The 15727-nt window shown below is 38.0% G+C and overlaps 3 protein-coding genes across 5 annotated transcripts in view; all 3 read right to left on the reverse strand.

Annotated features, from left to right (window-relative positions):
* The window catches only part of LOC130994894 (uncharacterized), a 1167164-nt gene that overhangs the window by 261142 nt on the left and 890295 nt on the right, over nucleotides 1–15727 (reverse strand). The window lies entirely within an intron of this gene.
* Nucleotides 5566–8688, reverse strand: LOC130994403 (putative late blight resistance protein homolog R1B-16). Its single transcript, XM_057919446.1, has one exon. The coding sequence runs from the start codon at nucleotides 8686–8688 to the stop codon at nucleotides 5566–5568; it is 3123 nt and encodes a 1040-aa protein (XP_057775429.1).
* On the reverse strand, nucleotides 12063–15036 carry LOC130994806 (putative late blight resistance protein homolog R1A-4). Of its 3 annotated transcripts, XM_057919874.1 has the most exons (3): nucleotides 12617–15036; nucleotides 12430–12507; nucleotides 12228–12366 (listed from the first exon to the last, which is right to left on the reverse strand). In XM_057919874.1, the coding sequence occupies exons 1-3, from the start codon at nucleotides 14966–14968 to the stop codon at nucleotides 12361–12363; spliced, it is 2436 nt and encodes an 811-aa protein (XP_057775857.1). In that variant the 5' UTR covers nucleotides 14969–15036; the 3' UTR covers nucleotides 12228–12360. The 3 variants fall into 3 exon arrangements, with proteins under 3 accessions (XP_057775856.1, XP_057775855.1, XP_057775857.1); XM_057919873.1 differs by having other exon boundaries at nucleotides 12063–12507; XM_057919872.1 differs by having other exon boundaries at nucleotides 12063–12366; nucleotides 12430–15036.

Raw genomic sequence — 15727 nt, forward strand, 5'->3', positions numbered from 1 at the left:
CTGTCCTCTTCCCTCAACGCTGCCTTCATCTTCCTCCACCGCTAGGAGCTAGCGCCATGGCTGCAGATCCCCAAATCGCGGCCCTCGGCCTCCTAGATCCCCAAATCGCAGCCCTCGGCCTTCATCCTCTCCAACAACGCCGCCGCCTTCATCCTCCTCCACCGCTAGGAGCTAGCACCATGGCTGCAGATCCCCAAATCGCGGCCCTCGGCCTCCTAGATCCCCAAATCGCGGCCCTCACGAGTCTTTCCACCGCCAATACCAAACCCCCTCCGACCCACACACACCACGCAACAACAAACACCAAACCCCAGCTCCTCTTCTTCCTCACCGCCGCCGCCGCCAGATTTGGGGATTTCCCCCTTTTTACCCCACCGCCACCTCTGACCTTCTCCGACCTACACACATGGTTTCGTTTTTTTAATCTTTCTTTTAAAAATAGAAATTAATTGATATGAAGCGACCGAGATTGATATTGAGCGAAAGTTGGAATTGAGATTTGAGCGAAATTTTGGAATTGAGATTGAGAGAGAACAAGGCTGTTCCCTTTCTTTAATTTTTTTTATTAAAAAAACGCGTTAAAAAACTACGTCGTTTTACATGCCCGGCGGTTAGTCCACGTCTGCAATTTCTGGCTGCCACGTCACTACGCTTAAGGTGATGGTCAACGCGTGTGCAAATTGCAACTAAATTAAAAAGTGATGTATTCTGGGGCTAATTTTGAAGGTCATGTGCAATTTGCAAATTCGGTGATACTTGGTGTATTTTTTGGCTATTAACCCTTTTTTTTATTTATGTTTGCCCATGAGAATATTTATTCATCTAATATGACGTGTAATTATTAAATTGAGGTTTATTATAAAAGAAAAAGAAAAAAAATGTCAACCCTTGAAAGCAAAAAACGCAGACTAAGGGCACAAATCTCCGAAGGAGATAGGAAAACTAAGAAGACAAAAACAACTCAAAATTGAAATTCAGGATAATCATCCATTTCATCCGACCAGCGTCCATGGACAATATTATTCATTGCCTGCATACTGGGTCTATTGGAAAGGTCAACCACAAACTCCATCGGCTTGTAACCCATTTCTTTTGCATTCCTGAGGTGACTTTTAAGGCAACCTTCCGGAACTGCATGCACAGGCTCATTTACCTTTCCTGAACCCTTTGGACGCCCACGTCCACGCTTCTGCTCCGTGAGCAATTGCATCCCCTGAGAAACCTGCTCCTCTAACCTATTTATACGACTAGCAATATCCTCCGGAGTAGTATTAGATTGCTTATCACCATGAGCTTCCTTAATTGGAGAGTTAATCTCCACCGATTGTTGCTCTGTCACAACTCCTCCAATCTCTCTCGGTATTGAGGAAGGGGTCTCCTGTATATCATCATGCGTCGCGTGACCCACCTCATCTGCAATAATCGTCTCCTCCTCCTCAGAGCTATACTCACTGAGAGGCTTGTTATAAACCGATACCTGGACCGGCTTCGTGACATCCGCCAGCAAATCTGGCACGGTCATTCTCCCCGGCGATCTCTCAAGAAACTCCGGCCCCTTACCGCAAGTCCTATCTGAGAGAGTCTCCTCATGAGTATCCAGAATGCTGAAATGATTACTTGACTGGGGGCTCAATCCCTTGTTGCTAGCCATTTTTGAAAAAACGAAAGCTTCGGTCCCGCAACCTGAGGGTCAGCCTGTTGTAAGTCATTATTATTCAGCTGCTTGGGCGACTGCCCAACTGAGGTGTCATGCCTACTCATAGGTTGTCCACCGGGTGAGGAAGCTTTAGCCTTGGGCGACTGCCTAAGAGAGGTGACAGGCCTCCCTTCCCGACCTTTCTCATCCAAAATCGTGGCCTCCAAAATCTGGAATTGATTAGTACGTTCAGTTTGGTGATAACTGCTGCCAACTTGATTCCCTTTGGCACTCCGCCAAACATGAGAGTTCTCAACCACCGTAGCTTTGTGATTCACTTCCTTAGCACTGAGTGATTGGGAACCTCCGAGTTGATAGCTCTCCAGCATTTGCTAAGCTCATGTCCGGTGATCCTGTACTTAGTACAAAAATAGGGCATACTCTCAAAGCCAAATTCAACATTAAAAGCATAATGACCACCATCTATTAATAGAGATTCAGGTATAGATTTTGAAAGATCTATTTCGACCATTATACGAGCAAAATGACCAACGTCTTCGTGGGTAGAAGAATAATCAATTTTGATGGGTTGTCCGAGCGCGTGGCCAATTCTCGATATGATTTCCGGATGCCAATACTCTACGGGAAGGTAGTAAATACGCACCTATATCTGGGCGAGGGACGAAACTTCCTTATAGGGATCAAAATTTCGCGACCATTCACGAAGCCGAAGAATTCCCAAAGAAAGATCCCATGTCTGCTTGCTCTTAGCAATAGCTTTATCTTCCGGATTATGAAACTTGAGAGTAAAAAATCCCTTCCCCATGGGATGAGTTGCCACTCCGAAGAGATATTCCAGACCCGCTGCAGTTCCTTTTTGATGTCGGCCGTAGGCCTAGGCTTGTCCCCTTTCTTCAACAGCATACGTCCGATAAGGGCAAAACGAAAAATATTAACTTGCTCCAAGTAAAGCTCCTGTGGTATAACCAGCGATAGCCTATCGCCGTCCCGGCTTGGACGCAAGGCGTGAAAGTTATGGGCCGGTACATCAGGCTTCCTGATAACCGTGGGGGTTATAGTAGCAGCAAAAGTCTTTGGCATGGCCACGTTATCAGATGAAACCGCAGGATTGCTGCCGTTGTTCAGATCCATCGCGGGGGGAGTCGACGTAGAATGAGAATGAGAGTTTTCTGAGGAAACCCTCGCAATAGCAGAACTCGTGTTTGAAGACGAGGCATGGGTCGAAGGTTGAAAGTTGCTGGATATTGGAGGAAGATTTAAGCCGGACCTATCGTTGGCAGCGTAACCGCCGGAGCCGTTCACCGGTAGCATGGCGACCGGATAGGGATAAAACCAGAATGATGGCGGCTAGGGTTTAGGTAGGGGACTCCATGCGTTCCGCCAGTCAGAATTCCTGTTATAGATTCACCACTATTCACCTGAGAGCATCCGCAGCGCTGGGTGCGATGGCCGGATCGAACCCGGCCTATCGCACCCAGCGCCGTTGCTGCACCCGGGAGCGAAGGGAGGGGGGCGATGGGTCGCACTCGGCAATAGTGGGAGCGAAGGAGGGGCGTGTTTACACGCGCCCCTTTTCAAATCACTTCTATTGCACCCACTATGGGTGCAAGCGTTGCTGGAGTGGGTGCAAGTGAAGGAGGTGCAAGCGTTGGAGGTGGTTGGAGGTGCAAGCGTTGCTGGAGTGGGTGCAATAGAAGTGGGACCACTTCTATTGCACCCACTATGGGTGCAAGCGATGCTCATGCTCTAATATGACGTGAAATACTCTATAATAATAATGTATAACATTAATTTTCATTATCAAATAATTTGAAATTATTTAATAACTATGATTATCATAACACATTATACAAAGTTAAAATTTACGTTTTTATTGAGTAATTGATATGGTTTATCTTTAGTTTATTTTTAAAATATATTTTGTATTTAATTAAAATTTAGTTCTATCTAATATTTATATTTTTTTATTTAAAACATGTCGTTAATTTCGATGTTCGTCGTGCATCGCACGAATGTTCATACTAGTTTATATAAAAATACAATCTATTTTCACAAAACCTTGGGTACAACCGGGTGTACCATACAACCGGATTGATCCGCATCTAGACGCTGCAAGATTTTAAAATGTTATATTGTCATTTTCAATCTTATTCCATTTAAAATATTATAGTGTCATTTACAATCTTATAATGTCAATTGCATGAAGTGTTATTTATATTTATGAATGGTGTCAATTATACACAATGTCATTTATAATGTTATAATGTCATTTATACATAATGTCATTTGTATAACCAAATAGTGTCATTAACACGAATTGGGTAAGGATGCGGGTCAGGATCTGGGTGCGGATCAATCGGGTTGTACGGTACACTTGGTTGTACCCAAGACCATCTCATCTATTTTAGCTCTCAACAAAAAATTAATACTCCCTCTGTCCGTCAAAATTATGGCATTTTGGCTGGATACGGGATTTAATAAAGGGTAAATATCATCAAAAATTTTGAATTATACCCGCTTTATCAAAAATACCCTAAAAGTTTCGAAATGTTCTCTAAACCTTCAAACTATCAGATTTTTATCGAATATATCCCGCATTTATTTTTCGGTCACCAGAAACGCGATGTGTCTCGCCGGATGCCACAATGTAATTTATAATCTACTTTTTTTTAAAAATGACACGGAAAAAACGACATCGTTTCGTACCATATCATTTAAAAAAAATTAATCCACCCTGAATTTTAAATGATAGGGTAGACTAGTTTTTTAAAATGATATGGTACAAAACGACGTCGTTTTTTCCGTATCATTTTCAAAAAACTAGAATATAAATTATATTGTGGGATCCAGCGAGACAGATCACGTTTTTGGTGACCAAAAAATAGATGCGGAATATATTTAATAAAAATCTGATAGTTTGAGGGATAATTCGAAATTTTCAGGGTATTTTTGATAAAGCGGACATATTTAAAGGATTTTGATGATATTTACCCTTTAATAAAATATTGAGTAAGTGGATAAATGGTCCCACCAGAAATATAGTAAGGGCATTACTAATTGTAAATAATTAGTGAGGGAGTATATAAATGCCGAAAATTGTTTAGATTATTATAGTTTGAAGTGTACCACTAAATTATTTTATTCAAATAAAAGTAGTAATAAAAAATTATATAAAGACTATTTCATATATTATGATTATAAATAATGTAAATAATAATTATGATGTAAAGCCTCTATCTTCGCGGGACGGTTTTTTACTTGTAGTGCCCTCCATTCCACTGTGATTCTCCGTCCAATTTTGACGGATTAGACACTAGTATATACAAATGTCAATCTAAAATTAATATATAAATGATTATGAGCTCGATATATATTTTGGCACAAAACTCACCCATCAAACCCAACAGCTTGAGGATATTGAATCAAAACAAACGGAAGTTAATTTATTTATGTTTGTGATATATGCACCTAATTTATAGCTGTTTTAGTAAGTTCATGAAATATGCACAATCACTTTATAAGTTTTACAGAATGAACGACTGCAGATTCTATGACATTTCTTCCATTATACGTATTGTTTGGGTGTGTAATACAAAAATGAAATAATGATGAATCAAACCATTTATTAGTTAGTCTGATACATGGAACAACAATTAATTTTTAGTTTGGGATGCACCACACAAACCAGAACCGATCATCTATCCACCGTGGGCAAGCATAACATGCCCACCAGTGATATGACAATTGTAATTAGGAAACATAATTAACAAATCTTACTCTAATTACAATTGTCACATCAGTGGTGGTCATGTGATCGTTTCTGCCACACAAACAAATCATGACAGGATTAAGATTTATTCCTCACATCACAAGATGTGTACCAGAAAAAAGGAAGAAGATCATATATATCAATCAAATAGATTAAATTGAACATTATTGAGCGTCAAGCCCTCTGTTTCCACCATTGCCATGAAGCTCTCCAATCTACCTTTCAAGACATCAACTTGGATTTGAAGATCATCGTTGCCCTGACACTCGAGCTGCTCGTCTTTTATTTTAATAGCTGAAATCGCGGCAGAGTTACTACATTTTCTCACATGAATAAGTTTGAGCGTTGGTATCTCACCGATACCCCATGGGATCGCTTCCAAGTGACGTAGCCAAGTAAGATGAAGCTTCTCCAGAATTGGGAAATGACAACTATCTGCATTCCAACATCTCAGATGACAGGAATACAATCTCAAGAACTTGAGGCGTTGAAATTGCCCATCAACGGGACTCCACGTCCTATTTTCCTCCCTCGCATAGTTATGATCTACCTCGAGAACTTCTAGCATGGGCAGCCAACCAATCATTGTCAGATCATCCCATTCAAAATCGATCAGACTCAAGCTCAACTTGTTTAGCGATCTCGGAAATGAGACTATCTCATTCAGCTTAGAAAACACATTCTTCCACCTAGTCTCGCCTGTCAGTTTGAGTGATTCAAGTTTATGCAAGCGATCAAGATTACACAAACACTCAATCAAACTATCATCCCATCCTTGCAACTTACGATCATAAACTAGATGCAGTATCTTGATGTTGGGAATGATGTTGCACACATCCTCACTCAACCTCAAATTCACTGCTTCCCGAAGCATATGAAGATTTTCCAAGATTAACAACTCATCTTCTCTATCGGGATGAGGAACATAAATTTGATAACACTCGATATGCCTAAGTTGTCGCATCTTCCAAATTTCAATTGGTGCGACAACTTGAGGTCTGTACCATCCAGATTTCTGAAAGATTAAAGCCTGCAGATTCCATACCAAGGATAATGAACTGGGAAGCTCCAACACACCCTCAAAACCAGGTCCCCACAATACAAGTTGGCGCAAGTTAACACTCTCACATGGCACTTGATCAAGTGACCCCTGATTGTTTACTTTCAAAATTCTCACCAATCTATATTTATAATTCTCCTTGTGTAATTCACATTCCATGATACTGCGTGCAAGTGGAAGTCTATCGGTTTCTCTCCCCCGGGAAGCATTCTTATATACGATGCGACGTTCTGTGCCTAGTACAGGGCCTTGAGTGATCACATGAAAAAACCCTTGTTCCTCAGCTACTTTTAAGCACAGGTCCCTTAAAAGATCATGAATATCACAACGTTTCATCTTCCCATTTCTACTTCGCTTCTCAACTAATATCAGATTTCTGTCAATAAGTTCCTTCAAGTAATCCTCTGCAATCTCTTCTAAAACTCGGTCTCCATTTGATTTCATAAATCCCTCCGCAACCCAAAGTTGGATGATACTTAAGATATCGAGGTTTGCATAATTAATACTCTTAAGAACTCCAATATGAAGAAAGCAAGGCTTAAGATGAGAAGGCAAGTGGTTATAACTTGAAAACAGTACATCTAAGCTTTCTTGCTTCTCTTTTGAATTGGGACTTAGTTCGATATCTTTGGCAACACTCTTCCAATATCGTACAGTCCTAGGAGACTTTAGAAGACTCCCACCAATTACAACAATGGACAATGCTAGTCCTTTGCATAATCTAACAATCTCCTTTCCAACTTCCTCAAGTTCAGCAGGGCAATCTTTATTTTGGAATGCCTTCTTACAGAATAACTCCCAACTTTCATTCTCATCTAGAAGATTCTTTGAAAAACAAGAAGAGCCACAATTGTTAGCCACATCAGACAACCTAGTAGTTAGAACAATCCGGCTTCCATTTCTGTTATTGGGAAAGAAATGGCTCACTTCATCCCAAGCTTCAACACTCCATATGTCATCTAATATGATCAAGTATCTTCTACCAAATAAAGTTTTATGTAACTGTTCTCCTAATTCATCTACCTTTTTATTGGAGGAGTTGTCTTTGTCAGAAAGAAGTTGTTGAAGAATTTGTTTAGCATTGTATTGCTGAGAAACGGTAGCCCAAGCACGAATATCAAAGCGTTCGATGATGAGTTGATTAGAATAAATATTTTTGGCAAGATTAGTCTTACCCATGCCGCCCATACCGACGATTGAGATGATTTGCAGATTGGATTGTTGACCCGTGAGCTCGTCGAGAAGTTGAATCAACTCATCACCAAATCCCACCATAGAAGTTTCTTCTCTGTTCTGAGTAAGAGTAAGAGGAGGTGTTGAATGCTCCTCTGTGAATCTCTGTTTCTCCTTCAACTCATTGGCCTTTTCGATGATAGCATCCATGTCTTCAATTATCTGCCGCAGATAGTCGAAGTTGCTGAGGTTATATTCACCATGAAATTGATCAACATCTCCAACTGCAGCTGCATTTTTCTCTTGAATTGCCCTTTTTTTCTGTAGATACAAGGAGAAACTCAAAGCTGCTTCCCGATCCTCAGCGGAAAGAGGAAGGATTTGATTGACGATGTGAGATTCAATCATATCTTCAGCCGTATGAGCTGCAGATGCGATTAGGCTTTCCAGATCTCGTGCTTCTCCTGCAGCCACATGAGGTGCATGCTCTTCAATTGTTTGGTTGGATTCACCGTGAAACTGATCCACATCTCCAACTGCAGCTTCATTTTTCGGTTGAATCGCCCTTTTTCTCTTAATGAGCTGCATGAAATTGATCCAGCATCCACCTCTAGCTACATGAGGTGCAGGCTCTTCAATTGCTTGGTTGGATCCACCATGAAATTGATCCACATCTCCAACTGCAGCTGCATTTTCCCCTTCAATTGCCCTCTTTTTCTGTAGATAGAGAGAGAAACTGAAAGCTGCTTCGCGATCATGCGCTGAAAGAGGAAGGAGTTGATTGACGATGTGTGATTCAATCATATCCTCAGCTGTATGAGCAGCAGATGTGATTTGGCTTTCCAGATCTTGTGCTTCTTCGCTAACTCCACCACCATAATTATAGGTCTCAATGAAATCAAGCAACAAAGCAGCCTTTTCCTCAAGAGATTGGATCTGAATGTTGTGGAAAGAAGTGGAAATAGGAGGATGGGTCATCATCTGCTTAATAGTGTTCAAGAGAGAAGCAAGAGCTGCATAAGCTGCCATCTCAAATTAATCTGCAGATTGCAATATGAAAACTGATCAACGGTAGTGTTGTTGGAGACGAAAGAGTGTTTGTTTGGATGAGAGCAATATTATCTTTTTAAATATCAACAACCATTTCTTTATCCACGTGCCAAATTCTAATTGTGATTCGACTCCGTGTTGAGGGAAGCATCTTTGGCCCTTTTCAGCTGATCCTAAATTCCTAATCCACTTCATATCATTATTTTATGGATGATTCCTCCTTTTTACTCACTATAGCCCCCTATTTAAAATAATAATAATAAATAATTATAAATTTACTATTTTATCTTTTAATTCATAACCTCCAAATTAAATACATGAAATCATTCTATTTCAAATCCATTTTTTTCTTCTCATCGTAGCCATTTATTTTTAAAATATAAAAAATACTAATAAAAGTATCATATTATCCTATATAATTCCAATTAAAAAAGTTCACATCCCCCTTTTCTCTAAAACCGTAGCCATTTTTTTCTTCATGTAACCCCTTTCCTGCACAATTGCTTGAAATCCATTTTTTTCGTCATGTAGCCCCTTTCCTGCACAATTGCTTGAAATACATTCAAAAAGTATCTCAACCATTTTCCTGTGCAATCGTGCCCAGTTCTTAAATACATTTAATACAATTTTATTGCAACAAGGCAAACATCATATTATTAGACAGAGACTTGAATATATTGAAATAAACCTAGTTTGCGTTCAATCTTGATATATCAATGGAAAGAAGAAGATAAAGACGACGACTTATAGCGCATATAATTGTTCCTCGCTCCATCTCGATAGAGTTTTCTCTAAATAAATTCCAAACTCCCTTCCAAATTTCATTTCTATTTGGTTAGCCTGTGTGCAATTTCTACACTCAACTTAGTTTTACACGAAAATGATATAAATTTATAGGGAGAATTAACTGTGTTTTGGAATATGGTCTAAAACGATACATTTATAAGGTATTTAATTATATCATTTTCGTGTAAAACTAAGTTGAATAAATTATAGGGCAATGTAGTAAATTTATAATTATTATTTATTATTATTTTAAATTGGGGGCTTCAATGAGTAAAATGGGGGCTATGAATATAATTACCCTTATTTTATCCTTATTATAGCATCCACACCGCACGAGCCCCTTTTGGGTCCCTACTTAAGAGCCCCTCATCCACAATGGGGGTTCTATAAAATTAATTTTATTATCTTGTACAAAATAAATATTAAATTTTAAAATCGAACATTTTATTAAATTTAAAATTTCTACATTAAATTAATTAAAATAAATTACAATAATAAAATTTACAATAATTAAAAGAATTACATTAATTTAACTATGTTTAGATAGGAAAGACCAAATTAATCGTGCTCAAATCTGCTCGATTAAATCTTCGTGGATGTTGTTGCGGAGTCGTCTATTAAATGTAAATTTGTATTTATTATTATTAAGAAAAATATTATTCTGTATCAAAAGTATTACTTGTTGTTAATAAAAATATCAATTATTATTCATAAAAATATCATTTACTTAATACTATAAGGAGGTGTTTGGTTTGAGTGATAATGGATGATTGATAAAATAATCCATCATAATCAAGTGTTTGATTTGCATGATTGGGCCTGTGATTGATAATCCGACCCATATCTAATCAACTAATTGAGCGACACGTGAAAATAGATATGCATGAATTGCAGTGGAACGAGTACTTCAAATTGAACGCCCCATGACACATTAATTACAACAATTGGCAAAACCAATTATTCTAATTAAGAGACCATCAACTTTTCATGATTATGATTGATCCTTTCTACATGGAACCTTAAACTTTTCGCTTTTACTGGAAAAAAGATCATTCTCGTGCAAAAATGAAGAAGCATGCATTCAAACCATAGAATTATGTACTGCAAGTGTACAATAATACAAAGCACAGAATATGAAACCAGAAATAAAAGCTAGCTATCACGAAAATCTATTAAATTGAACGTTATTGAGTGTCAAGGCCTCTCGTTCCACCATTGCCATGAAGCTCTCCATTTGAGCTGATGAGACAAGAATTTGGATTTGAAGGTCACCATTGCCCTGATACTCGAGCTGCTCGTCTTTTATTTTAATAGCTGAAATGGCGACGGAGTTATAACAACGACTCACATGAATAAGTTTGAGTGTTGGTATCTCACCAATTCCCCATGGGATCTCTTCTAACTCATGTACATGACAAAGAATAAGCTTCTCCAGAATTGGGAAATGACAACTATCCGCATTCCAATATTTCAGATCACAGTCATCAATTTTCAAGAACTTGAGTCGTTGAAATTGCCCATAAACAGGACTCCACGTGCTTCTCCACCCGTTATCAAATTGTACCCGGAGAACTTCTAGTAGGGGCAACGAACCAATCATTGTCATATCTTCCCATTCAAATTTTAAACCACTCAAGGACAACTTGTTCAGCGAACTCGGAAATGTGAGTATCTCATTCATCTAATTATAATCCCACAATCCACTATCGCCTCTCAATTTGAGTGATTCAAGTTTATGCAAGCGATCAAGATTACACAAACACTCAATCAAACTATCATGGTACCCTCGCAACCCATCATTATATTGTAGATGCAATATTCTTCATCATATCCTATGTCAAATATACCTATTTTTTTTTCTAAAATCTCTAACCCTCCACATCAACTTTTTATGAAATTTCATCAAATAAAAACTTATATAAAAATACAATCTATTTTAGCTTTCAACAAAAAATTAATACTCCCTCCGTCCGCCAAGATTATGACACTTTGGGTGGATACGAGATTTAATAAAATGTTGAGTAAGTGGATAAATGGTCCCACCAAAATATATTAAGGGCATTACTAATTGTAAATAATTATTGAGGGAGTATATAAATGCCGAAAATTGTTGAGATTATTATAGTTAGAACTATACCACTAATTTACCTTGATCAAATAAAATTAATCAAAAAATAATTTATATAAAGATTATTTCATATATTATGATTATAAATAATGCAAAATAATAATTATGATGTAAAGTGATTCTCCGTCGAATTTGGACGGATTAGACACTAGTATATATTAATGTCAATCTAAAATTAATATACGAAGGATTATGAGCTCAATCTTTTGGACAAAACTCACCCATCAAACCCAACAGCTTGGGGATATTGAATCAAAACAAACATAAGTTAATTTATTATGTTTGTGATGATATATATATGCAACTAATTTATAGTTGTTAGTATGTTGTTCATGAAATATGCACAATCACTTTATAAGTATAACAGAATGAACGGCTGATTCTATGACATTTCCAGTATACGTATTGTTTGGGTGTGTAGTACAGAAATCAAATAATGATGAATCAAACCATTTAGTTAGTCTGATAAAATTATATGGAACAATAATTTGTAGTTTTGGATGGCAGCACACAAACAAATCATGACAGGATTAAGATTTATTCCTCACATCACAAGATGTGTACCACACAAAAGGAAGAAGATCAACCAAATCGACTAAATTGAACATTATTGAGTGTCAAACTTAAGCCCTCTGTTTCCACCATTGCCATGAAGCTCTCCAGTTTATCTTTGTCGACACGAATTTGGATTTGAAGGTCATCATTTTCCTGACACTGGAGCTGCTCATCTTTTATTTTCAAAGCTGAAATCATGAGAGAGTTACTACATTCATCCAAATGAATAAGTTTGAGTGTTGGTATCTCACCAATACCCCATGGGATCTCTTCCAAGTACCGCATAGCATGAAGAATAAGCTTTTCCAGATTTGGGAAATGACAACTATCTGCATTCCAACATACCAGATCACAGTCATCAATTTTTAAGAACTTGAGTCGTAGAAATTGCCCATCAACAGGACTCCATGTGCTTCTCCACCCGTTATTAAATTGTACCTGGAGAACTTCTAGGAGGGGCAATGAACCAACCACTGTCAGATCTTCCCATTCAAATTTTAAACCACTCAAGGACAACTTGTTTAGCGAACTCGGAAATGTGAGTATCTCATTCATCTTATAATCCCAGTACAATCCACTATCGCATCTCAGTTTGAGTGATTCAAGTTTATGCAAGCGATCAAGATTACACAAACACTCCATCAAACTATCATCCCATCCTACAAACTTACGATATTCAAGATTCAATTTCTTGATGTTGGGAATGATGTTGCACACATCCTCACTCAACCTCAAATTCACTGCATTCCCAAGCGTCTGAAGATTTTCCAAGATTAACAACTCATCTTGTCCATCGGGATGAGGAAGGTAAATTCCACCACACTCGATATGCCTAAGTTGTCGCATCTTCCAAATTTCAATTGGTGCAATAAATTGCAAAACGTTCCGTGAAGGTTTCCGAAAGATTAAAGCATGAAGATTCCATACCAAGGATAGTACACTAGGTAACTTCACCACATCCCGGTCACCAGGGTAGCACAGAGCAAGGTACCGCAAGTTAACACACCCTAATGGTTTTCTATAAGTCTCACGAGGAAAATCACATTCCAATATAGTGCGTGCTAGTGGAAGTCTGGTGGTTTGTCTCACCCCGAAAGAATTGGAAGTTTGCCACTCCCACCAGCGAGCATTAATGTGATATATGTGTTCTGTGCCTAGTGCAGGGCCTTGAGAGATCACATGAAAAAACCCTTGTTGCTCTGCTACTTTTAAGCATAGGTCTCTTAAAAGATCATGAATACCAAAACATTTCATCTTCCCATTTTTACTTCGCTTCTCAACTAATATCAGATTTCTGTCAATAAGTTCCTTCAAGTAATCCTCTGCAGTCTCTTCCAAAACTCGGCCTCCATTTGATTTCAAAAATCCCTCACCAACCCAAAGTTGGATGATTCTCGAGATATGGAGGTTATGATAAGGAGTAAGTTTAAGAACTCCAATATAAAGAAAGCAAGGCTTTAGATGAGGAGGCAAGTGGTTATAACTTGAAAATAATACATCTAAGCTTTCTTGCTTCTCTTTTGAATTGGGACTTAATTCTATATCTTTAGCAACACTCTTCCAATATTCTACGGTCCTAGAAGACTTTAAAAGTCTCCCCCCGATCACAACAATGGACAATGCTAGTCCATTGCATAATTTAACAATCTTCCTTCCAATTTCCTCAAGTTCACTGGGGCAATTTTCATTTTGGAATGCCTTCTTACAGAATAACTCCCAACTTTCATTCTCATCTAGAAGATTCTTCAAAAAGCAAGAAGAGCCACAATTGTTAGCTACATCTGACAACCTAGTAGTTAGAACAATCCGACTTCCACTTCCATTATCGGGAAAGAAACACCTCACTTCATTCCAAGCTTCGACACTCCATATGTCGTCTAAAATGATCAAATATCTCCTACCAGATAAAGTTTTATGTAATTGTTCTCCTAATTCATCTACATTTTTATTGGAGGATTTTCCTAGGCTAGAAACTAGTTGTTGAAGAATTTGTTTAGCATCGTATTGTTGAGAAATGGTAGCCCAAGCACGAATATGAAAGTGTTCAATGATGAGTTGATTAGCATAAATATGTTTGGCAAGAGTAGTCTTACCCATGCCGCCCATACCGACGATTGAGATGATATGCAGATTGGATCGATGACCGGTGAGCTCGTCAAGAAGTTGAATCAACTCATCACCAAATCCCACCATAGCAGTTTCTTCTCTGGTCTGAGTAAGACTAAGAGTAAGAGGAGGTGTTGAATGCTCCTCTCTGAATCTCTGCTTCTCCTTCAATTGATTGGACTTGTCGATGATAGCACCCATGTCTTCTATTATCTGCCGCAGATACTCCAAGCACCTGAGGTCTGCTTGGTGCATTTTTCTCTTCAATTGCTCCTTTTTTCTCTCCAATTGATTTTTAATGAGCTGCATGAAATTGATCCTGCATCCATCTCCAGCTACAGGTGTAATTTTATTTTCAATTGCCTTTTTATTCTGTAGATAGAGTGAGAAACTGAAAGTTAATTCCCTGTTATCAGCTGAAAGAGGAAGGAGTTGATTGACGATGTGAGATTCAATCATATCTTGGGCTGTATGAGCAGCAGATGTGATTAGGCTTTCGAGATCTTGTGCTTCTTGGCTAACTCCACCACCATAATTATAGGTCTCTATGAAATCGAGCAGCAAAGCAGCCTTCTCCTGAAGAGATCGGATCTGATTGTTGTGGAAAGAAGTGGAAAGGGTAGGATGGGTCATCATCTGCTGAATGGTGTTCAAGAGAGAAGCCAAAGCTGCATAAGCTGCCATCTCGAATTAATCCTCGGATAGATAGATTTAAAGAGTGGTTATAACTTGAAAACTGGTGAGTGGTAGTGTTGTTGGAGATTAAAGAGTGTTTGGTTGAGAGCAATATTATCTTTTGAAATACATCAACAACCATTTCTCTATCCACGTGGCAATTTCTAATTGGGAAGATAGATTTCTTTTAGATAGAATATAAATACTAGTATGATACTCATTGACTCTGCCACTTCAAAAATTATGCAATGAAGATGAATTGTTTAATCCGGAAGCATATAAATCACATGTAATTCACAACTTGGGGGACTATATTTTATTTAAAAATCCAAATCATAATATTATCTCAGAAAATATGGAGGGATAATATTATTCATCCTTAAAGCGAAAATAAGGAAGAAAAAATGATGAGCTTCTCTTTTTGTAAAATATGGAAAAAGAAAGAAAACATTTAAAAGCATAAATTTTATTATCCCTCATTTTCTCATGATAAATTTAACCATCAAAGTAAACGCACCCTTTGGAAAAAGATGGATAAGAAAAGATGAGAAAATATTATATTTTTTTCCTTTACCCATACGATATTTATTAGATAAAAAGATGAGAAAATATTGAAAAATATTTTCACAATCCTATCCTAGGATAATATTATCCAACATTAGAAAGAAATTCTAGGATAATATTATCCAACATTGGAAAGAAAATAAGTGACAAGGTGTTGCCCGAGAAAATATTCCGCATTGCCTGGAGAAAATTTCCCATCATAGT

The sequence above is a fragment of the Salvia miltiorrhiza genome, chromosome 7 (assembly GCF_028751815.1).
Source record: "Salvia miltiorrhiza cultivar Shanhuang (shh) chromosome 7, IMPLAD_Smil_shh, whole genome shotgun sequence".
Taxonomy (NCBI): Eukaryota; Viridiplantae; Streptophyta; class Magnoliopsida; order Lamiales; family Lamiaceae; genus Salvia; species Salvia miltiorrhiza.

What these genes read in the sequence shown, in the direction of transcription:
- LOC130994403 (XM_057919446.1), bottom strand. Translation starts at nt 8,688, where the DNA reads ATGGCAGCTTATGCAGCTCTTGCTTCTCTCTTGAACACTATTAAGCAG.
- LOC130994806 (XM_057919872.1), bottom strand. Translation starts at nt 14,968, where the DNA reads ATGGCAGCTTATGCAGCTTTGGCTTCTCTCTTGAACACCATTCAGCAG. An exon ending in AGAGATCCCATGGGGTATTG is followed by an intron (nt 12,367 to 12,429) that starts GTGAGATACCAA and finishes TCATGATTTCAG; the next exon opens with CTTTGAAAATAAAAGATGAG.